Source organism: Mesoplodon bidens (genome assembly GCF_964165515.1).
Source record: "Mesoplodon bidens genome assembly, chromosome: 19".
Classification (NCBI taxonomy): domain Eukaryota; kingdom Metazoa; phylum Chordata; class Mammalia; order Artiodactyla; family Ziphiidae; genus Mesoplodon; species Mesoplodon bidens.
In genome coordinates, this window is record NC_138179.1 from 56,035,873 (window position 1) to 56,059,371 (window position 23,499).

At 56.5% G+C, this 23,499-nt stretch overlaps 3 protein-coding genes across 4 annotated transcripts in view; 1 reads left to right on the forward strand and 2 right to left on the reverse strand.

Annotated features, from left to right (window-relative positions):
- Positions 1-3,622: 3,622 nt before the first annotated feature.
- Positions 3,623-12,591, forward strand: SGCA (sarcoglycan alpha; the record flags this gene model as incomplete). The annotated part of the gene is made up of 10 exons (XM_081219202.1): positions 3,623-3,659; positions 4,578-4,700; positions 4,804-4,958; positions 5,146-5,218; positions 5,562-5,760; positions 6,194-6,356; positions 7,260-7,468; positions 7,670-7,696; positions 12,014-12,206; positions 12,511-12,591. 9 exons carry the CDS (start codon positions 3,623-3,625, stop codon positions 12,192-12,194), a joined length of 1,167 nt encoding a protein of 388 aa, XP_081075328.1. The 3' UTR covers positions 12,195-12,206; positions 12,511-12,591.
- On the reverse strand, positions 8,426-8,944 carry LOC308607655 (histone H1.9-like; the record flags this gene model as incomplete). The annotated part of the gene is made up of 1 exon (XM_081219818.1): positions 8,426-8,944. One exon carries the CDS (start codon positions 8,942-8,944, stop codon positions 8,426-8,428), a length of 519 nt encoding a protein of 172 aa, XP_081075944.1.
- A 7,533-nt stretch (positions 12,592-20,124) lies between the features above and the next one.
- Positions 20,125-23,499, reverse strand: part of COL1A1 (collagen type I alpha 1 chain) — a 142,282-nt gene continuing 138,907 nt past the window's right edge. For both annotated transcript variants that reach the window (XM_081218596.1, XM_081218595.1), the window contains 6 exons: positions 23,415-23,468; positions 23,016-23,123; positions 22,642-22,924; positions 22,345-22,535; positions 21,816-22,058; positions 20,125-21,700 (listed from right to left, as the gene is read on the reverse strand). In XM_081218596.1, the coding sequence (XP_081074722.1) occupies positions 21,554-21,700; positions 21,816-22,058; positions 22,345-22,535; positions 22,642-22,924; positions 23,016-23,123; positions 23,415-23,468 (1,026 nt within the window). In that variant the 3' untranslated portion in view covers positions 20,125-21,553. The remainder of the gene's footprint in view (positions 21,701-21,815; positions 22,059-22,344; positions 22,536-22,641; positions 22,925-23,015; positions 23,124-23,414; positions 23,469-23,499) is intronic.

The following is a 23,499-nucleotide window of genomic DNA, read 5'->3' on the forward strand; positions in this document are numbered from 1 at the left end:
CGCGTAGCCGTCGCCTGGGGCGGGGCTCTCTGTTGCCATTCCAACGGGCCACCGGCTCGGGCCCCATACTGCGCAGGCGCAAGTCCGGGCTAGGACCGGCGAATGCGCCCTCTCGTGGCAGACTGTCAGATCGCACCCTTTGTTATAGTGCTGGAGGCGGCCAAGAGGGTGCAGGAGAAAGATGTGGGTGGAGCCTGGGAGGCAGATGCGACCGTCAGATCACGACGACGAGACGCCCTTTCCTTTGTCCCTCACGCCAACATCTAACCCTCCGTTTTAGACGCAGATGAAGAAAATATGGCTCTCAGAGATTAAAAAAAAAAAAACAGGTTCATAGAGACGGAAGTGGAATGAGAGAGTTGGGGAGATGATATATTATTCAATCAACCATTCGTTTATTCAGCAAACATTCATTGAGATGGGGAGAGACAGGGACAAAGGACCAAAGGGATTAAACGGAGACGCTGACGGGCCAAGATGGGACAGAAAGCTGGGGAGACAGGTGCGGAAGGCAAAGCAGCAGGGACATAGAATCAGCTAGCTGAGGTCAGGGCTGGAGTAGCAGGAGTAAAGCAGAGGCATGGGAACCTGGGCTGGGCTTTTGGAGACAAGGCGGAGAAAAACCCAGATGCAGAAATGACCCTCCAGTTCACCCAGATGGATGCTCCAGCTGGATTGGACAAAATCAGGAGCTCAAGATGGGCTCCTATGACCACCTATGAAGTGGTCTTGCCGAAGAAAGTGGAACAGACACCTGATCAGGACTCTCGATCCAACTACAGTATACAAGAAAAAACAATGTCCAGGAAATACAATTTATAAGAAGTACAGAGGTCAGAGGAATATTTTAAAGAACGCAGTAGAGATGCAATCAGCAAAATCCAGACTGGGAAATCACACGACAAATGACCTGGTTACCCCAAGGGCAGAGAGAGAGAGAGAGTTAGTTGGAGGGGGACTCCAAAGGTTTAAAGAGATTTCAGAGAGACTTATCAATCAGTTGCAATGTGTGCATCTTATTTGGATCCTGATTCAAACAAGCACATTGTAAAAAAAAAAAAAAAAAAAAGACATAAGAAATTGGAAATTTGAGCACTATAGATCTGATATTAAGGAATTATTATTAACCTTATGGTAAAATAATGTCATTGGGTAGTTTAATTGTGATTATATTTTTAAAAAGTCATTATCTTTCAAAGATTCACACTGAAATGTTGACAGAGGAAATTAACTGGGAGGGCTCTAGATGAAATGAGATTGGCCATAAGTTGATCATTGTTGAAGCTGGCTGATTGATATATGGGGGCTCATTATATTATTCTATATACTTTAGTTTTATTTTAAAATTTCCAGAATAGGTTTAAAGACCCTGTGACACCCACCACCACCACCACCCTTAAGCCTCAAGGAACAGAAGGCACTCGGTGTTATAGCAGCAGATTGCAATCCAGACAGCTCTGAGGTGGGGAGGTCATCTGTGGGGCAGAGGAGATTTTCAAGGGACTTCCAGATGGCTCCTGGCCCAGTCCCTGGTTCCCTTGATTTTGGGGAGAGAGAGAAGGATCAGTAAGAAAGGCTGGCCTCAGTGGGCCTGGTGACACTGGGTTTGGGCAATGCCACCTTAAGACAGCTGAGGGTGTGATTGGGTGGCTCTAAAAATAGCAGGAGAGGCAGAAGCCAGGGAGGGAGGGAATCACGTGGAGCCACTGAGGGGCTGAGGCCTGGGCAGCTAGCCAGGCTCTGGCACCTCTGCCTGCTCCCCCAGAGCCCTCTGACTTTCCTCTGCCTCCTTTCTTCCTCTTGCCCTTCATCTCTGAGAAGGCAGAGAGTTACCAAGGTGACTCTGGGACATACCCTGCCCTGTCTGAGAGCCTAAGTGGACACTCATTCTGGAATTTGCTGGCTATCCAAGGACAGATGGGATGGTCATGTGGGGAGAGACAGGAAGGGACAAGGACTGAATAACTTGCCCACTGGTCACCCCAATCTGCAGGCCAACACCCGCCCTCTCAGGCTGACTCAGGGCAGGTCCCAGATGTCCTTGCCTGGGGCATTCGCCTATGGGGGTGAGGTGGCAACCCCCCATGTCTCAAGGCCCAGGAAGAATGCTCACACAGGTACCGAGGATTTTGGAACGCTGGCACCCACAGTCCCCTGCTTCCTTCTCAGGGCGTCTGGGGAGAGTGCCCCTCTGCTTGTTCTGAATGGGTGGTCCAGGGGAAGAAGGGCCCGCCGCTTCCATCACACCTGTCCTGAGATCCTTCGGCAGATGCAGGAAGGAAGGGGAAGTGGTACCCCACCGGCAAGGAGACCGGCAGCATCCTGGACTGAGTCAGGCACCGGGCTGAGGTCTTGACATGCATTCAGCTGTCTATAGTGTGGCCTCAGCAAAGTTATCCACCCTTCATGCCTCAGTTTTCTCATCTGTAAAATGGGGACAAAGATAACACCTGCTTCATGGAACTGCCATGGGGATGGGGTGAGTTACTATATGCAAATCTATGTAAAGCCTTCAGCATAGTCGCAGGCAGAGGGTAGCCGTCACCACCTGCTGGCATGGAAGCTCCACCTGAGTGGGGGCTGCTCGTGCCCCTCAGTGCCTGGGACATAGCAGGTGCTCTGTAAGTCTGTGCTGAACTCATGAGTCTGTGGATTCCTCACAAGGACACCAGGAGGAGAGCCCTGTTCTTGCCGCTTTGTAGCTGTGGAAACAGAGCCTAGAGAGGGCAGATGACGTTTTCAAGGCCATATTCTCCAGTGAATGGGCCAGGGGGAGATTCATGTCCAGGCGTGTAGGCCTCCTTTGCTCCCTGTCTCTACCTGCTTGGTTCTGTCCACGGCTCTCTCTCCCCGCAGACCTGGGGCCGTGCTGGGGGCCTGGTCTGGGGAGGGGCTGGGTGGACGGTGCCTGTCACCTCGCCCCCCACACCTACGGGCTGCCAGGCCCTGTGCCAGGTCCAGAGATGCAAAGGTCATAAGACTCCAGGCCACCCACCACACTGGGGGCGTGGCTGTGCCCCACAGGAGGGAGGGCGGAAAGGCTTCAGGGAGGATAGGATGCCTGTGCTGCGCCTTGAAAGGTGAGTAGAAGGTGGTAGGATGACGGCGGGCGGGAAGGGAGCTCCAGGCAGAGGGAAGAGCTCACGCAAAGGGGTGTAGACTCAGGAGAGACTATCAGCTTGGGGGGCAGCAGAGGGAGGCAGGGTGGACGCCCGGGGTAGGGTGTGTGTGCGGGGAGGGGGTAAGGAGCAAGAGAGGGGATTCTAGACAGGATGGCCAGGTACAGGCAGGGCCTGAAAGCCATCAGCCGCTGCGGAGCTCAGGGCAGTGGAAGCCATTAGGGATTTAAGGGGGGCCTCAGGCAGTCAGGCTGGTGGTTTAGAAAATATACTCTGGCCCCAAGAAGGGGATGATTGGAGGGACCTCATCCTGTGAGGAGGGTGTCCACCCTAGATTTAGTGCCTGCTCTGGGTGGGGCAGGGGAGGGTCCCGCTGGCTGAAGCTGGGCCCAGCTGCTCTGGGACATCTTCCCGTCCCTCCCCCTCCCTCCTCCCTCCTCCCTCCTCCCTCCTCCCTGCTCCTGTCTCTGTCACTCACAGGCAGGGCCAGGTTGGGATCAGCCATGGCGGCAGTGCTAATCTGGATTTCTCTCCTTGTGGGTAAGTTGGGGTCTTCTTCAGGGTAGAGGCCCAGCTTGAGGGCGTGAGAAGTTCCTCAGGGGAGGGGTTGGGGGTCGGTGTGAGGCAGGGGCCAGAGGGATTTTGGGGTGTAAATTCCACAGCCGATGGGGCTCTAGGGAACTGGGGCTGGGAGCTGGGATATGGGGGGCTGGCTGGGAACTCTGAGGGGTGAGGTGTCCTAGGCTAGGCCGGGCCTAACTGCACAGGCCCAGAGTGCCATGGGCCCTTTAATGGGCTGGCTTCTGTCTGGGTCCAGGCTAAACTTGGCCCTGGGAGAGTGTGAGGGTCACTGGGGCAGGTCCTCTCCCTGGGGCTCTGGGCTCAGGCTCCCCTTTGCTCGGCTCCTAGTGGCCTCTAGTGTGGGCCCTCTCCCCTCTGTATATTAGGGGAGGCGGGTGGGGGCCCCAGAGTGGCTACCTGCATCCTCCAAGGGGTCCTTACCTCTCAACATTCGAAAAACACACCCACTAATAAAAATCATCACAAAAAGCCTCCCACAGTCAGCTTGGGGTTCTTTTCCAAGTGCTCTTAACACACACACACACACACACGCACACACTCACACACACACACACACACACACTCACACACCCCACACCCCTTTCAGCCAGACATCAGTCCCTGCCCATTGTGACCCTCGATGGAGGCCTAAAATGAGGAGTGAGGGGCTTCCGCGAATCCAAACCAAACTAAGGTCTGGGTCTGGTCACTGACTAAAGTGTGCGGCACAGCCAGGGCCCCAGCCCATCCTTCCTGGGAGCCAGCAAATCCATCCGCCTCCTCTCACACATTTCTCCACTCCCTCAGGGCCACTAGGGGCTGGGTGGAAAAGGGGACCTTATTCCCTGGCCAGGACTGAGGCTGGGCCGTGTACTTGGGGGTCGTGGGTCCCCCCAGGTCTCCTGGCAGGTCTGGGGCGCACCGAGGCCCAGCAGACCACCCTGCACCCGCTCGTGGGCCGCGTCTTTGTACACACCCTGGACCGCGAAAACTTCCTGCACCTTCCTGAGCTCGTCGTCGGTGAGAGGGGCCTGAGGGGCACTGGGGTGGGCTGGGGGCGCCTGGCCCAGGGCTGGTGAAGGCTCCTGTTGTGTCTCCAATCCCCTCTCCTCCCTTCCACCAGCTGTCCCAGCCACCGTCCCTATCACCTACCACGCCCACCTCCAGGGACACCCAGACCTGCCCAGGTGGCTCCGCTATGCCCAGCGCAGCCCCCACCAGCCTGGCTTTCTCTACGGCACCGCCACCCCAGCAGATCGCGGACGCCAGGTCATCGAGGTACCAGTAGGGGCCCCAGTGGGCTGTGTCGCATGCAACAGGGACCCAGTGCTCACTCATTTACATGACTCACATGCCTCTAATTTGGTGGGCTCAGTCTTCTCCCGCCAGGCCCAGCCGCACCACCCGGGCTTAGGAGTTAGGTTCTCTCCTAACCCCACCTCTCAGCCCTCTACCCATCCTCCAGGTCACAGCCTACCATCGGGACAGCTTTGCCACCACCCGGCAGAGGCTGGTGCTGTTGATTGGAGACCCAGAAGGTACCGCCAGCCCCGCCCCACCCCTACCCCACCAATGCCAGTCTTGGGGGGTCTCCCCTGGAAGGCGGGTGTAGAAGTGAGTAGTGGGGAGCAGGGCACCCTGGAAAGACTCTGGAGTTGTATTCTCGGCTGCTCTGCTGATAGACGGTGGAGACTTGGGCGAGTAATTGAGGCTGTGGGTGTGGAGCAAGGGCATTTGAGGCCTGGGATATAAGGGGAATTAGGGAGGAAGGAAGGGAGCTGAGGGGATACGGGGACCAGTTTGGATGGGGGGAGGCTTAGGAAGGATCCACGCAGGGCTGGGGGCTGGGTGCGGCCTAAGGTGCCCACCTGGCCTTCCCAGGCCCCCTGCTACCATACCAGGCTGAGTTCCTTGTGCGCAGCCATGATGTAGAGGAGGTGCTGCCCTCGACACCTGCCGGCCGTTTCCTCACAGCCTTGGGGGGGCTCTGGGAGCCAGGGGAACTCCAGCTGCTCAACATCACCTCTGCCTTGGACCGTGGGGGCCGAGTCCCCCTTCCTATCGAGGGCCGCAAGGAAGGGTAGGCATGCAGCCCAGGAGGGCTTCCTGGAGGAGGGGGCAGCTTGCCTTTTGTCTAGGTGGTGGGCATAGAACACGGGTCTCCCTAACTTCCAAGTGGGGCTTTACCACTTGCACGCTCGCCACGCGCATCTTTACCTCCCAGCATCACATCACTGTCCACTTCCTTCCGGCCACCCCCTCATCTCCTCCCTCTTGCCCTTCCTGGGCCCAAACCCTAGTTACCCTGAACTCTGCACTTTCTGGTGCCCATAAGGACACGATAGATCCATCCATCAGAGGACATTCCTCGGGACCGGCCAAGGCCACCAGAAGACTGGGGTACTCTGTGTACTCTCACCAGAACCCCAGATCTCAGGGTGGCCGTAACCCTCAAATCTCCAGTGCCCAGTGATATCCCCAACTTCTTGATAGTGGTTTCTATCTGGGCCCAGGGTATACATCAAGGTGGGCTCCACCTCACCCTTCTCCACCTGCCTGAAGATGGTGGCATCCCCCGACAGCCAAGCTCGCTGTGCCCAGGGCCAGCCTCCACTGCTGTCCTGCTATGACACCTTGGCGCCTCACTTCCGAGTTGACTGGTGCCATGTGTCGTTGGTGAGGAGGGACCCTGGTTCTAGGGGTGGGGGCGGGGCATGGCCCCCATCGCGGTCTCCTCCATCCCCATCCCATCCCCTTTCCCTGTTTCTTCAATTGTCTACGCGCGCGCGTGCGCACACACATGTTCTACCTTCTCCCACAAGAGGGCAGCAGAGCCCATAATCCAGACAAGGGATCACCAGCTCCTGGAGCCCCAGCTGTGCCCGACGGAACAGCTAGAACAATCACTCCCACAGGACGGTTCCAAGCTCCTTTCTCCACCTAGGGCCTCTGTGGGACAGCTCTATTTCCTCTAAGGTGTCACTTAGCAAATTGGCCTAAAATAAGGGACAGATAGCTCTCACCCCCATGTTATAAACCAAAGATGCTCACTACTGCTCTTTGGGATATTGAGCTGAGGTGTCTAGGGTCCCTAGAGATCTTATTCCCAGGGCTAGGAGCCCTTCCTGTGACCTGACCGACGGCACAGGCAGGAACTGGTAATCAACATGCTTGAGCACTTGCCATGGGCGACGCACGATGCAATCAAGATGTTTTATCCTCACAACCACCCAGGAGACAGGTACCACCATTAGCGTCCCTACTTTACAGATGAGAAAACCGAGGCACCTAGAGGTAAGTCATTGCAGCACAGCACTTGCCTGAAACAGGATTCAAACCCAGGCAGTCAGACTTGAGAGCTGTGCTCTAACCGTTGTATGGTCCTGCCTCCCCTAGAATTTCTTTCCTGGCACCTAGACCAGTGCTTGTGCTGCTCAGTCACATGAGCTGGGGGAGGCCAGGCAGGAGGAACCCCTGCAGTTGCACGGCGCAGGGTGGCCCCAGAACTCCTGCCCTGCGCCCTGAGGTTCTCTGTGTCTAGCCATCCACTCCTGGGTCAGCCCTGGGCTCTCTGAGCAGGTGGACAAGTCAGTGCCAGAGCCTGCAGATGAGGTACCCACGCCAGGTGATGGGATCCTGGAGCACGACCCGTTCTTCTGCCCACCCACCGAGGCCACAGCCCGAGAGTTCCTGACCGACGCACTGGTCACCCTCCTGGTGCCCCTGCTGGTGGCCCTACTGTTCACCCTGCTGCTGGCCTATGTTATGTGCTGCCGGCGGGAGGGACGGTGAGTGTGGGGTCCGAGGGCAGGGAGGGCACTGGGGCTGGTGCTCACATTGTGGGATTCCTTGTGGCACTTGTGCCACATGGAGACCCAGATCCCTCCGGGAGCAGAGTCCTCAGCCAGGGAAGGAGGAAGGGCCCCTTGCCTGGCCTGGCGCCAGGAGGGGTTGTGGATAATAGCTAATCCCCTCCCTTGTTTTTCCAGGTTGAAGAGAGACCTGGCCACCTCTGAGTGAGTACGGGAAATCTGTGGGCTGGGTGGGAGGCCTCCTAGACTATCACGCTGGACCCTCCAACTTCCATGAGCAGCAGACAAACCAAATTACTCTGGGATGATGAAGCTACCCTTGGCCTGGGAGCTCCAGCCCTTGGCTGGCTGGGCGCTGGGCCCAACCTATCCTGGCTTGGCTTTCTCATTTTCTGGTCTCCATGGAGGAGTCTAAAGTGGGACAGGAGAGGGGACCTAGCCAGGCTTCAGGGATCTGCCGCCACCCTGGGAGAAAGGGTTTGAGAAGCAACTTTACAAAGCAACTTAAAAGGCTTCCAGTGCGTGCACGTGCACGCTCGCACACACACACACACACACACACAACCACGATTCGCTGTGAGTCAGACACTTGGGTTCTAGGCTGCTTTCTGCCACACAATTACTGTGACTCCTTCTGGGCTCGGTTTCTTCACCTGCAAGATGATGCGGTGGGACCAGCTACTATCTGGATGCTCTCAATTCCTCCAGCCCTTCCCAAATCTATCTCGCTCTTAGTTTGCCCAGGTGTTCCCCACCCATGGCCTTACCTTTCCTCTGTGCCCCCAGACCTCTTTCTCTCCCTCTCCCTTGAGCCCCAGAGATTCCAGGAGGCAGGTGTGAAATAAGTTAGCTCCTTTTATTCCCACTGCCCTGAGCCTGTGGCGGGCCTGGCACCCCTCCCTGCTTGCCCAGCCTGCCTGGTTAACTGCGGCATCATTTGGCCGCCCCGCGAACCCCCTTGGTGAGCCTCTTGGGCCCCTGCTTGGAGCCCATGGGCAACCGGCGCTGTCCAGACTGCCGCTGCTGCCCAGACTGCCGCTGCTGCTGCTGTTGCCGTCTCTTTGCCTTGAGCTTGAACTTGGAGGCATGCTTCTTGCCCATGATGATGGAGCCTGCGGCCCCTTTGCCTGTCACGGGCTTGAGCACGCCCTTGTCCACCAGCCCCTTGAGCGCTCGCTTGAAGTGCCAGGTGCTGCGGGTCATGTTGTAGCCACTGGTGGCAACGGCCTTCCTCAGGGTAACGAGGGACACGCGGTTGCGCGCCCCCTTGTTCTCCATGACCCCCAGGATCACCTTGGATATGCTGGGCTTCCCGTGGGCTTCGGAGGAGGCATGGCACCCAGTCCCTCTCTTGCTCGGGAGTCCGGACGTGCTGGCCCGCTGGACTGCATCCAGGGCAGTGTTTGAGGCCAAGGGCCCAGATGGGGGTGGCAGCGAAGTGTCTTCCTGCATCTCTTCCTGGGGTGGGTGAAGGGAACTGGGTGCGAGGACCTCCAGGATGGCGGCTGGAAGTCTCCCCCGACTTGGGGGAGGTGCGTCCCAGTTCCTGGTTCCCTCAGAGGCTTCCTTGTAGGGCTCTGGCCTCAGCAGAGCTGTGCCTCAGGTGCAGGGGGTGGTCAGGTTATATACCTGTGGTGACCTCAGGGGAACATTGTGAGGCCACCAGAATCGTGTGAGGGTCACAGTAGCCCCATTGTTCCCCCCTGGGTGGGGCAGGTAGTGTGGGCATCTGACATGCCAGGGAGCCTGGAAGAAGGGCTGTGGCTGAGTGAGCCGAGCAGGTGGACCCACGTGGTGCGTATGTTCTCGCCAGCTGGTGTTAGGGTGCCTTAAACCCACCATTTTGACCCCACCATATAAATCTATTGGGTTAAACGATACAAACATTTTTAGAATCAGAATTATACCAACATTTTTGAATTTTTATGGGGAATAAATGTTCCAGAGTGAACATAAATGTAATTCCTTGATCTATCTAAGTCGACTGAATTCCTTGATCAACTTTTAATACAAGGCAATGAAAAAGATTTGCTTTTTTTTTCTGCTTTCATTTTTATTTGGTAGAATTTCCCCCCGCTGGGATCAGTGATTTTCTATGTAAATTTTACAAGGAGGATTTTATTCCTCAATTTGGGGGCCTTTGCCAAATTTGATGAGTGTCGTCTCCTGCCACTGCGGGTATTCTCTTCTGGCCAGTTACTTCCACCGGGTCTGCCTTTCCTGGGTCAACTTTCTAGCTCTGCTGGTGTCAGGAAACTATGCTTCCTCCATCAATTTCGAGTCAATAACCAATTTTTCCCTGTGTGTGTGTGATATTAGTCCTTGTTGGTTTGGATTTTGTGTTGATTTTTTTCTACAAAATCCTATTTTTTTTTCTTTCTGCTTGTTCAGGTTCATTTTTCAAATGATCCAAAATTGTGATTCTGCTGCCTCTTTTTCACCTACGTCAGATTTTATTGGTCAGAACATCCTCTAGCCCAACCTCCAGCCCAACGACACTCTCCTGTGATCTGTGTATCAGAATCAGGGCTCAAGGGGCTGTGTGTGCGTGTGTGTGTGTGTGTGTGTGTGTGTGTGTGTGTGAGAGAGAGAGAGAGAGAGAGAGAGAGAGAGAGAGAGAGAATGTCCGCCAGTTGGTTTTTCTGCCCAAGTGCTGATGTGGAAGGACTGCGGAGGAGGGCACCACGGGTCTGACTTCTGCTCCCGCTCTGGAAAAATGTCCACAGAACATTTTTCCACCTGTGTGTGTTACTAGAGTAATGAGACCCAGATGTGGGGCTGGGAGTGGGGAGGAGGCCCATCAGCTAAGGCCTCCCCCACCCGAGGGATCATTACCTGCCCGGCTGCCTCCACTGCCACACGCTTCCTGCTCCCTTCCCCTCTCAGCCTCCCCTTGCCTGCTAATGGAAACTTGTGTTTTGGACAACTCTGCTTGCCAAATTCCAGACTCAATAGCTCATCTTGACCCTCCCCAGCACATTCAGTAGGAAGCTAGAGAATCTTTTCTGTAGTCTGATCTCTCAGGCTCTAGCTGGAGGCTGTGTCCACTACTTGAGACATGGGCATGGGTGGGGATCATTTCCCCCTCCCGGATTTGATCAGTAATCCAGCAGTAAGTAGGATTGCTTCCACCCTGCCTGGGGGCCCCGCCCCTTTAAGAAAACCAGTTCTTATTGTCTGTACTGAAAAGTCCCTGTTGTTTGTCTGACCCAGCAACCAGGTAGTCTGGGAAAAGGTCTCCAGGCTGAGCCCACAAATGTGGGTGTGTTCATGTAAAAGGGCTCGGAAACATCCTTCCACTGGAGGCCAAGTTTATCCCCACAATAATAGCTATCTTTTGCTGCATGCTGACCAGTAGATGTAAATGTTTTTTCTGCATCAACTCACTTAATTTATACAACAACTGCATTACAGTCGAGGAAATGGTGACACAGAGAGGTTAAGTAACTTACACAGGGTAACACAGCCAGTAAGCAGTGGAACTCACACTCAGACCCAAAGCAGGTTCTCATGCTTAACCACTGTGCTACCCTACTTCTCAAAATGAACTAAAGTTGCTCCTGCATAGCGGAAAGCAAGCCCATGAGAATGTCAGATGAGAACGAGGCTCAGCCTTCTTAGGGGAAACTGGAGCTAGAGCTCAGGTAGGACTTACTAAAGGGTGTGGTAGTCAGTCCTTTGGGCGCTGCTGGAGCTTCTAGCCTGGTGAGGGTGGGGCCTCATTCCAGCCTCAAGGAGCCTTGGTCCAAAACACAGACAGGAAGCAAGACTGTGTGTGTGTCTGGAGCAAAGCAATGCTGGGGACAACCTGGGGCAGGGTGGGAGGGGGTCGAGTTACAGAGGGAGTGGAGCCCAGGTCTGAGGATCCAAAATATAGGCAGTCAAAGCCCAGCAGGAAAGAACTTGGGCAAAAGCTAGGAAAAGGTGGAGGAGGTAGATTTGCCCGACTAAGATGGGGATGATGGGGAGGGGACGGATGTTCGGTGCTGGGAGAGAGTATTAGAAGAGGGAACTGATTGCTAGAAGGGACACGGGGGATCATCATCAGAACATAAAAACAATATAGAGCCCAGCAAACACTGGCTTCTGGTAATAAATACCACTGTAGGTATCTGTTCATGTCTTAGTATCTCAGGAGCCCTTACCACGTGCCAGACGCTTTTCTAAACACCCAGCCTGCATTTTCCCATTTAGTCTCCATAACAATCCTAGGAAGTAGGTTCTATTATTATCCCCATTTTACAGTTGAGGCAACTGAAGCACAGAGTGGTTAAGCAACTTGCAAAGGACACATAGCTTTGAATTCAGGATGTCTGCACCCAGACCCCATGCCTCAGTCACTGGACACTAAGCTGACACCATAGAACTTCCTGTTTGTCCTCCCCCACCCATCCCGCGTGTGTCTCCCCACACACTGTAGGTGGGGAAGACTGCAGGGTGGCTCAGAGGTAGTGCCAGGCAGGACCCCAAAGTGGGTGCTGACTCCCAGAGCTGATGGTTCTGCTGGCCCTGTGCCCCCAGTATCCAGATGGTCCACCATTGCACCATCCGCGGGAATACAGAGGAGCTGCGACACATGGCAGCTAGCCGAGAGGTGCCCCGGCCACTCTCTACCCTGCCCATGTTCAACGTGCGCACAGGCGAGCGGCTGCCCCCGCAAGTGGACAGCGCCCGGGTGCCTCTCATCCTGGACCAGCACTGAGGGCCCACACAGGTGGGTCCGGCTGGGCAGTGCCAGCCTCTTTTCTGGGAGTAAGGTGGCCTCCATCTCAAGGCTGGGGCAGTGAGGGGGGCGGATGGGAAAGGGCACACAGACCTGTCTGCCCCTCCGAGGCAGTGGTGGGGGTGCTCAGCAGTGCCAGGTGTGTGGCCCCCAGTGCCAAGCACTCGGAGTCAGAGGGTCAGGGTGGGGAAGGCAGGAGAACCGGGGCCTGGTCCTCGCAGACCCCCACTCTCTCTTCTCTTTGCTGCTCCAGTTCCAGCACTGGCCTCATCCTCCCTTCTCTCCCCACTCACAGAGCAGCCACGACCCATGGCCACATCTTTCCTTCTGACTCCAGCTCCTGTCCCAGTGGACCCCCGGCTGGGAATAAGCAGAGAGATGAGGATGGGATGGCATGAGGGTGATCTGGGATCAGGACACCCAGAATAAAACCTGCTGTTCTGCTCATCGATTGCTGTGCACTCGTCTCAGCAGCCTCCTTCCCGACCCTCATTGCCTCTGTCTCCCTTTCTGCCTTGTGGGAGCCCTTAGAGGTAGCCAGGAGCTGCCAGCTTGCCCTCTGGACTCTGGGCATTTTGCCGTTTCTCAAATTCTCTGAAAATAAGAGGTAAGGACCTGCATATGCAGCCCTGATATTAATCCTCACATGAGCCTATTTAATAGGGATAACTGGATCACTATCCCCATTTTATAGACAAGGACACTGAGTCCGCGAGAGAATGAGTGACTTACCCAAGGTCACAGAGCAGGCAAGTGGCAGAACTTGGATTCAAACCTGGCATGTCCACCTCCATGCTGCCTTCTGGAGGGTTGAGGGGTTCTGGAAGCAGGAGATCCAGGCTCTCACCCATCTAGATCTCCTGGGGGGAGGCCCCTTTGGGAGTCATAACCTAGATATGGAGAGGGAGTTGGGGTGCAGGACCCTGAATCAGTGACCCGGATCAGTGACCCGGATCAGCGACCCCTCCTGGTGCGCTCCTCAGGGACAGGGTCGAGGTCCGCAGGACACTGCACAGCCCTCGTTGAGCTTGGTGTCACCGGCTTAGCTTGGTCCCCACGTGAGCCCTGGAGAGATTGGCTGACCAAGAAGCAGACACAGCTTGTTCTTCTCAGGTGGCTGCAACCAAAGCAGGCCGGCTCCACCCCTGCCCCTACCATCCAGGGCACATCCAGTCTCACATCTCATGCTCCCTGGGGAGGACAGGCCAGAGACTAAGCCCCAGAGGGGACCCAGTTAAGGAGGGGGAGGGAGAAGCAGGGCCTTTTGGCCCAGGCCCCTGACCCCGGGAGCAGCTCCAAGAGAATTCAGACAAGCCCACCCTGAGGCCTCTCCACCCCTTTCTAAGCCCCTGACACTAGGCCTGGGCCCCACCCACTGTCCTGGAGCTGATGCTTAATCACCCCTTTTCCCCGTGTGTGTGTGTGTGTGTGTGTGTGTGTGTGTGTGTGTGTGTGTGTGTGGAGGGGGAAGGTAGGGGGGATGCATGGGAGTTTTCTCTCACCTGGAGGCAAGGGCCCAACCTGGGGGCTGAGGGGAGGCTGAAACAGCCAGAGCAGCCCCCAGTAGAATGGGGGTGCCCCCAGAGCCAAGGACCCCAGAGGAGGGCCAAGTTTCTGAACACTGCATCCCGCTCTTCAGACATGTATAGGCACGGAGGTCATGAGGACCCCAGGTTGCTCCTGGACCCCCTCTCCTTTCTCTCACTTCCCAGAATCCCCGCCTTCACAAACTGTCCTGAATCCCTCCACATCTCCAGCTTCCACAACGGCCTTCCCAGGCCAGCTCCAGGGTCTCACCCCGGACCCCCACACAGCCTCCCTGCCTCCTCTGTGCCCCTTCAGTCTCGCCTCCAGCGCCAGCTGGGCCCAGCCCCTAACGAGAGGAATCAGGGAGTCTCGCCCCTCTGCTGTTAACTCTCCTCTGCCTTCCCGTGACACCGAGAGTAAATCCACACTCTTGGCCAGGCGTAGAGACCCCGTCCACCCCTCTGACCTCATCACCACCCTTCCTCCTGCTTGCGTGCTCCAGCCGCGCTACCTTCTAACACACCCCTGTTTCAGGGCCTTTGACCCGCTCTTCCCTTTGTCGGGACTCCCCAGCCCCCATGTCCACACAACTTCCCCTTAGTGCAGTCATTTTGGCCTCTGCCCCAATGGCAGGTCTTTACAGAGGGCTTTCCCCTGCTCAGAGAGAGCCCTCTGCCCAGCCTCCTTGCTCTCCCATAGGACGTGCCCTGTATGAGCACCTTGTTGGGGTCCGCTTTGGCCCTAGAATGTAAGCTCCAGGAGGGCAAGATTCCGTGTGCCCCCAGGGGGTGCAGTGCCCGCACACAGGAGGCACTCGGGAAGGCTGCTCTGAAGGAACGTGAAGGGAAGCCATCAGGTCTGGGCCACTCCGAGCTCTTAAGGAGGCTTCTCCTCCTCTCTGGGCAAAGGCGGGGAGGTGAGCAAGGCCATTGCCAAAGCTTCTACCATGATCTTGTGGGTGCCTCCCCCTTCCCTGCTGGCCACCCCACACCCATTAGTTAGTTAGTTAATCCCAGAAGCGTCTGTGGAGGCAGGAAGGCGCCCCGAGCTCGCACAGCGTATGTGCTCAGTAAACGTTTGTTGGCTGAAGAACTCTGTAGGTAACAACCCCCAACCACATGAGCCTTCTGACTTCTCATGTGCAATTTCCTTTCCCCGGGGCCCCTCATCTGGCTGAAACCTGGAGCTGCACAGAATCCGCTCAGATTGGAAGCTCCACTCGGTCGGCCGGCTGTCTGGGGTGGCTCCTCCCTGACCCCTGACCCCCACCCCGTGAGGAGGGGACCGCCCTCTCCGAGTCTCACGCTCCCACCCTCGGCCTAGGCGCTCTTCCTGTGCTGGCCAGGATGGGAGAGTCCGAGGCCCGCGCCACACTTCCCTTTGCTGCGCGACTTTGCCTTGGGATCTTGGCAGCGCCTCCCTCCCAGCTCAGCTACCAGGAGCACACGGGAGCCTGGCTGCTGGCCGGGAGGAAGTGGCCCAGACAGGGGCTGGGGGCATGGCGTGACTGCGGAGCAGCTCCCAGCCATCCTGGCAGCTCGCGGGGAGGGCGAGGGGGCAAGACTCCCCCTGGCAGTCACACCCCAGCCCCTCACGCCGAGGACAAATAGCCGCTGTGTTCCCCTCCACCCTGAGACTTGATCCTCTCCAGTGCCACACCCACAATGCCCACAGGACCCAGTGTCTCCACCTGTATCCCAGACACAGCCCTCGCGCATGGCCTGACTCCAGATGGTAGCTCACCACCTCTCAAATTGGCGAGAAGGCCCTCTGCCAGACGTGGGCACACGGGGACCCCTACAGCTGGCCTCAGCCCCCACCTGCACACTTCTTCCTTATTCTTGAGATACATGCACGCACACACTTAGACCCCGTGTTATAGAGAGCTCCCTTGGTGTATCTGCTGGGATTTGGAGCCAGAGACGGCAGGGTTCCAATCACAGCTCTGACATTTGATGCATAGATATTAATTATAACTGTCTTGAGGCTTTTGTGAGAATTTGGGAGAACTAGGTGAGTGCCTGGCATCTGGCAGCTCCCAAGAACGGAGACTTTATGACATACAAACACTCACAGGGTCACCCCAAAACCAGAGGTCTGTGAGACCTCCCTGTCCCCTAAGATCCGGATTCAATGGACTCAATTTCCATTCTACGAAAAGTTCAAGCTCTCCCTGTGGATTAGGGTGGAGCTTGAAATTCGCCTGCTCATTGGCTCTGACCTGCTGTCCAATCCCGCTCTGTCTGGTAGGGCAGCTGCTGGCCACTTGTGGCCACTGAGCATTTGAAATGTGGCTTCCAAACTGAGATGTGCTGCAAATGTACTGATGAAACGATAATATGGGGGGTTATATTAGGTGAAATAAAATATCTTATTAAAATGAACATCCCCTGTTTCTTTTTATATTTTTAATATGGCTGCTAGAAAACGCAAAATCACATGTGTGCCTCACTTTGTATTTGTATCGGGCAGTGCTTTTTTTCTTTTTTTAATTTTTAAATTAAATTAAATTTATTTTTTTTATACAGCAGGTTCTTATTAGTTAATATTTTATACATATTAGTGTATATATGTCAGTCCCAATCTCCCAACTCATCCCACCACCGCAGTGCTGTTTTCATGGTCCTTCCTGTATCTCCACTTCAGATCGACCCAAACCCAGAACTCAGGCACTTTCCAGAACACCTCCTCACACCAGGCCTCTGCATGTGTCAGAGTTTTCAGAAGCCTTGAGGAGTGGGAGGCGTTTGCCTCACAGCAGTGAAGTCACCTAGCACTTAAATATGTGGCCTCCTTGTTCTAAAATGTGCTCTGGGGCTTCCCTGGAGGCGCAGTGGTTGAGAGTCCGCCTGCCGATGCAGGGGACACGGGTTTGTGCCCCGGTCCGGGAGGATCCCACATGCCGCGGAGCGGCTGGGCCCGTGAGCCATGGCCGCTGAGCCCGCGCGTCCGGAGCCTGTGCTCCGCAACGGGAGAGGCCACAGCAGTGAGAGGCCCGCGTACCGCAAAAAAAAATAAAAAATAAAATAAAATGTGCTCTGGTCCCCACCCTCCCCCATTTTCCTTTTCCTCCACTGTCTTATGCAGAAAAAACCCCACTCTCTCCAGCACCCATGTGCACCAAACTCACCTCCCTCCGGGCCTTGCCATGCACATCCTCTGCAAAGCACTGGACCTCTGTGTGTGTAAGGGCCTGATTACCCTCCGAGACAAGAGCCATCCTTCTTCCAGGGTCTTGCTTCCTGATCCACGGACATCTCTCAGCCCTATTTGGTACCCTCCGGATCACACACCTGGGAGGAGACACAGAGACACAGCTGCTCACCCGCACTAGAGCCCTGCGGCCCTGGACTTGAGGGTGGTGCCCCACCCCTCCAGCCTCTCCCCATCCCCCCCCACTCCTCTCTGCTCTACTGCCCCCCTTTCATCCTCGTCACACAGACTCTCCTGTGCCCTCTGTCATGCCTATGTACACACGTCTCAAACACCTAGCCCGTCCCTCAGGTCGCCATCTGTGTGTGGAAGCAGTCCGCACGTACACATACCCCCCACCGTCCCCCCCCCCCCCCGCCCAGGTACAGGGCCCCTTTGGACACCGACGCAGTTTACTCCTCGGTGGGTGGGCGCATTCTCGTCCGCTCAGGGGAGGCCGGGGGAGCCCACCTGGCCCTCCCTCTTCCTGGGGGTCTTGGCTTTGAGAGCCCCACATTCAGCCCCACCGGGCCTTGTGTGCCCCTGGCCCGAGGTGCCCACGCTCAACAGGGAAGCCCCTCTCAACCTCAGCCAGCTCTGTCTAGGAATGTCTTGGAGGCACCTGGGCAGCTGACAGTTAAGGAGCTGGAAAAAAAAGAGGGAAAATCCGCCACGTTTCGGTTCTAGAGAATCCTGCCAGGAGACGGGGTCGAGCCCGAAATGGACCCACGATTCCGAGAGAGAGAGCAAACAGGTAAAAAATCCAAATGAAGCCTCCTCTGTCTAGAATTTTCGGTCTGGATTTGACTGAAAAATCAGCTGCAGGAGCATGACCCAGTCCCTCACAGAGAACCAAATGTGAGCCCACGGAGCAGCAGGGTGGGAAGTCCACGCTGTGCCTCCGTGCAGGCAGCGGGTCTGGGGGAGAGGGTCTGGGCAGCTGTATTTAGGGCAGCTGTGATGTCAGCGGGGAGGAGGGCTCGAGTTGGGAATGTGATACAATGGCCCCTTTGTCCCCCTCCCCTCCTGTCCTGCACACACTCTGGAACCACATTCTGGCCCCAAACCACATGACACAGGCGGGGCTGCACAGCGGGGCTCTGCCAACACCACCGCCCTGACACTCGGCGTCACCTGGCGTGCCCTCATACGTGCGTGTGCACACATGGCACGTGCACACACGTACCCACGTGTAGAGTTGAGCATATGTAGTGAGAGGCATAGGCCCTCCTTTACCGTGCTGCCCAATACGGTAGCCGTGAGCCACAGGTGGCTTTTAAAATTAATTACAGGGCTTCCCTGGTGGCGCAGTGGTTGAGAGTCCGCCTGCCGATGCAGGGGACACGGGTTCGTGCCCCGGTCCGGGAAGATCCCACATGCCGCGGAGAGGCTGGGCCCGTGAGCCATGGCTGCTGAGCCTGCGCGTCCAGAGCCTGTGCTCCGCAACGGGAGAGGCCACAACAGTGAGAGGCCCACGTACTGCAAAAAAAGAAAAAAAAAAGAAAGGCCTGGAAATTGAGAAGCGTGGTGAACCTGCTGGTGCGACAGGTGTGGGCAGGGAAGGAGAGAGTGAGAATGAACAGGTGGGTAGCGGCCAGGTAAAGCTTGGATGTCAGGCTTGACTTGCTTCTGAAACCCCTGTGGGGGCAGATAGGAATGGGACCACGACAGCCAAGGGCCTCAGGGGGCAGGAGGTCCAGGTGGGTGGGAGTTGCCTAGGCTGGTGTCAGGCAGGCATCAGCAATCATTCCATGGATTGATCAAAGGATCCCGAGGTAACTTGGGGTAATTTGCATATTGAATAAACTTTTGTTTACAAGCCACAATTTCTTGCCCTCTTTAGGCTAATTCCAGTACTACACTCTCCTGAATGTGGAAGAAGTGCTAATGATGAATTATTAAAGGCCATAATTAACAGTCATGACTACTGAAGGACAGCCAAGATTTTAGTATTGCAGACAATGGCCTCTGAGGACTGCTCCATCTCTCTGTGGACCTGAGGGAGGGATGAGGGCCCTTCCTGCCCAAAGGTTTAGGTCCCGAGACCTTGGGAGGGGGGCAGGAATGGGACAGCTGTCAACTTCTCCCCGTCTCTAGGTGTCTGGGCGCCTGGTCTGCTCCAGAGTTCTGACTCCCTGGATCCTCTATGTGCCCACGGACGGCACACAGCTGTCCCTCTTCCCTGAGATTGGGGAGCTGACCAGTCACCTTCCTTGTGGGGGCCTCAGGCTCTCAGGTCAGCAGGCAGGGGTAGGCAGAGGGTGAGGGAAAAAAGGAAGGGAGGGAGAGGAAGGAGGAAGAGGAAGCAAGAATTTCTAAAACAGAAGGAAAGGGCAGGAGGCAGAGGCTGGGCAAAATGACCTCCCCAGGCCACCACACACCCAGGGGTCATGTTTGGGGGACTTAGAAGGCCGAGAGGGATGGTCAGGAAGGCCTGTCACCTTCCTGGTTGCAGCTGGTAAGTACCTGGACTGCAGCTCTCCAAGGCCCTGGGGAGGTTTTCCTGAGGGCTGGTGGTTCCCTCCTTCCCTCCCGGGGGAGACCAGAAAAAGGAGAAGGAAGACATGCTTTCTCCAGGTCTCCTCTGGCCCTCAGGGCAGGCTCAGCGACCCTGTCGCACATTGTACTGCTGATTGCTCCCTTGGAGGAGCTCAGAGGGGGCTAGGACGGAGAAGAGGCCAGATGACCCTAGGCATTTGCCCAGGGGGGCTCCCAGGGACCCCTCCCTGCCCCACCTCCCTCCCCCAACCACGGGCCTCCCAGAGCCCTGACCACAGCCCCCCAACCCTGCAGGATGCCCCCAGCAGTAGGGGGGAGCAGCGAGAGTTGATGGCACTGATGGGCATGGGCATGAGGTTTGGGCAGGGCAGGATCTGCAGGGAGGGGTGTGTGTGTGTGTGTGTGTGTGTGTGTGTTGATGCACAAGTGGGTTGCCTGTCTGGCACTGTAAGGGACAAGAGGGTATGGGAGACATGCAAGGAAGATGGATGGAGAGAGTTAAGAGAACGGGTAAAGGCATAAGAAAGGCAAGAGGGAGGGGGAGGGTCCATCCAGGGGCTGGAGGAACGGGGCGGGGTGGGGGGGAAGGGGCGGACACTGAGGGAGAGCCCGCCCACCGCCCAAAGCTCCCTCCCCAGGACGCCCCTCCACCAACTCCAAGGAAGGAAATTAGGAGGCCACTGCAGATAGGTTTGGGTCATTTCCACATGCTTTATTCCAGCAATCAAAATAATTAAAAACATCTCAAATTATTATACACATACAAAATAGGTACAGAGTCTCTTGTTTCCTCCCACCCCTAGGGGGAAAAACTGCTTTGTGCTTTGGGAAATTGTGCTCCGAAACCCAGTGAGAGAGAAACGCAGAACAGACTAAAAGACAGGCCGTGAGGACGGGATGCAGCTGAGGAGAGGGTTTCAGAGGAGGGAGAGGTGGGGAGAGAGAGGAGAGAGGCCTGAGGTGGTGAGAGGCGCCCGAGGGGGATGAAGAGAGGGTGGAGAGCAAGTGACCCTGTCTGGAGCCGGCACTCTCTCCCCCACATTAAATAGCACCTTTAGAAAATTCACGAGTCCCCATCCACAAGAAAAAAAAAAAAAAAAAAAAAACAAAGAATAAAAAAAGACTTTGAACAAAAAGGAACATTTGCTGGCCTAAGGGGGGGGGGTGCGTTTCCACTTCCATAGCACCAGTGATTCCCTCCCCACCCCACCCCATCACAGAGATGTAGCACCTTTGATATAAAATGGGGAGCCCCTTCCACCCTGCCCCCATCCCGCCCCCCATGCAGTTGCCCCGGTGACACACAAAGACCAAAGCCGAGAACGAGGTAGTCTTTCAGCAACACAATTACACAAGGATCAGAGCAGTCTCTCCCACCCAGCCGGGTAGCACGGGGGGGTTGGCATGTTTCTCAAATCCGACGTTTCTGCTCTGTCTTGGCCCCTCCTGACTTTTCTCCAAACCCGGTGGTGAAGGGCCAGTGGTGCCCCTGGCACGCTCCCCTCAAAAACAAAGAGGGTTATGTTGCCGGGGCAACAGGGATGCCAGATGGTAAGGCTTCTTTGGCAGTCTGAGAACTCCGGGTCCCCCCAGGGCTTGGGGGTTCTGGGTGAAGGGAGTAGGCTGGGAGTGTGGGGGCCACTTGGGTGTTTCAACATTGCCTTTGGTTGCTGGGCAGACAATGCATTGTTTCCTGTGTCTTTTGGGGAGACTTAGATTTGGGGAGCAGTGGAGGGGAGGCCCCAGGAAGGCATGGAGAAAGGAGCAGAAAGGGCAGCGTTGGGGTGTCATAAGCCCAACGGGCAGAAAAGGACTTACCCCCACGTGGGTCTTCAAGCAAGTGGACCAAGCTTCCTTTTTTAAAAAGTTATTTATTTATTCTTTTTTTTTTTTTGGTAAGGTTGAATGCAGTTTTGGTTTTTGGTCATATTCAGTTGGTCAAAGATAAAAACTAAGTTTGAGAGATGAATGCAAAGGAAAAAAATATTTTCCAAAGTCCATGTGAAATTGTCTCCCATTTTTTTGGCTTTTTGGGGGGTTCAGTTTGGGTTCTTTGTCTGTTTCCAGAGTCAGGGGCAAGTGGGTTGGGTGGGAGGGAGCCAGGTTGGGGTGGAGGGAGTTTACAGGAAGCAGACAGGGCCAACGTCGATGCCGAATTCCTGGTCTGGGGCGCCAACGTCCAAGGGGGCCACATCGATGATGGGCAGGCGGGAGGTCTTGGTGGTTTTGTATTCGATCACTGTCTTGCCCCAGGCTCCGGTGTGACTCTGGGGTGAAAGGGAGACAATGCGAGAGGAGTGTCACCCAGCAGCAGTGAGGGGGTGGGGGGACTGGGCCTGCCCGGAAAGCCAAAGCCCAGAGCGGGGGCCCTGCTGGACTCACCGTGCAGCCGTCGTAGGTGACGCTGTAGGTGAAGCGGCTGTTGCCCTCGGCCCGGATCTCGATCTCGTTGGAGCCCTGGAGGAGCAGGGCCTTCTTGAGGTTGCCGGTCTGCTGGTCCATATAGGCCACGCTGTTCTTGCAGTGGTAGGTGATGTTCTGGGCAGCCTCGGTGGACATTAAGCGCAGGAAAGTCAGCTGGATGGCCACATCGGCAGGATCGGAGCCCTGGCCGCCGTACTCGAACTGTGGGAGCGGAAGAGCGAGGAGTGAGCGGCTGTGTTGGAGCCTCCAGTCCTGGCCTCCCTCCCTGGGGTCCCCTGAGAGCATCCTAGTGAACCTTACATCCAGAGGTGGCACCCCTTGCCCCCAGGCACCCTGTGTTTGACGCCGTATCCAGGACCCAGGTCTCCTGCCTCCCAGCTGATCACACTTAGCAGAGGTCTGGTCCACCCAGGACCTACCCTCAGGCCCTTCTGAGCCCTGGGCCAGCCCATCTCCTAAGAGTGGCTACAGGGTCGAGCTCACGCACCTGGAATCCGCCGGTCATGCTCTCGCCGTACCAGACGTGCCTCTTGTCCTTGGGGTTCTTGCTGATGTACCAGTTCTTCTGGGCCACGCTGGGCTGAGTGGGATACACGCAGGTCTCACCTGTCTCCATGTTGCAGAAGACCTTGATGGCGTCCAGGTTGCAGCCTTGGTTGGGGTCAATCCAGTATTCTCCTGCAGTGGGGCAGGGTGAGATGGCGTCAGGGGAGGTACGGGATGTGGGCACCTCAGGGCTCAGCCCCGTCGCGGCAGGAGGAGGCAGGGCTGGGCCAGCCCTTACCGCTCTTCCAGTCGGAGTGGCACATCTTGAGGTCACGGCAGGTGCGGGCAGGGTTCTTGCGGCTGCCTTCAGGGCTCCGGATGTTCTCGATCTGCTGGCTCAGGCTCTTGAGAGTGGTGTCCACCTCGAGGTCGCGGTCACGGACCACATTGGCATCATCGGCCCGGTAGTAGCGGCCACCATCCTGAGCCTTCTCTTGAGGTGGCTGGGGCAGGAAGCTGAAGTCGTAACCACCGCTGGGAGGACCAGGGGGACCAGGGGGTCCGGGAGGGCCGGGGGGACCCTGCGCAGAGAGGGAGGAGAGGGGGGATTACCGGGGTTCAGTGCTTTCAGGGCTGGAGGGCCATGGGCAGACAAGGTGGGGGACCACATACAGCAGGACCAGCATCACCAGTGCGACCACGAGGACCAGGGGGACCGATGGGGCCTGGGAGACCGTTGAGTCCGTCTTTGCCAGGAGTACCAGCAGAGCCAGGGGGACCCTGCAGAGAGGAAGCTGGTTGGAGAAAGCCTGCCAGAAAGCACGGGCCCACCCCAGCTCTGGCAGAGAAGCCCACAACCCACTCTGCCTGGCTCTGGTTCCTCAGCCTCATCATGGCTCACTCCCACAGCTGGGCCAGGAAATTTTGTGGGAGGAAGCAGTGGGGAGGGGGAGGCGAGGGCTGCGTAAGGTTGTCCAGAACCCCCTTCCCTTCTTTCATCCCCTGCCCCAGACCCTTCTCCAGAGAGGCGAGGGGCCCAGGAAGAGCAGATAAATGGAAGACACAACTCACGCGGGGACCAGCAGGACCAGAAGCTCCGGAGGGACCTTGCTCACCAGGAGAGCCCTGAAGGAGAGATGCAAAGACAGTTGAGGCC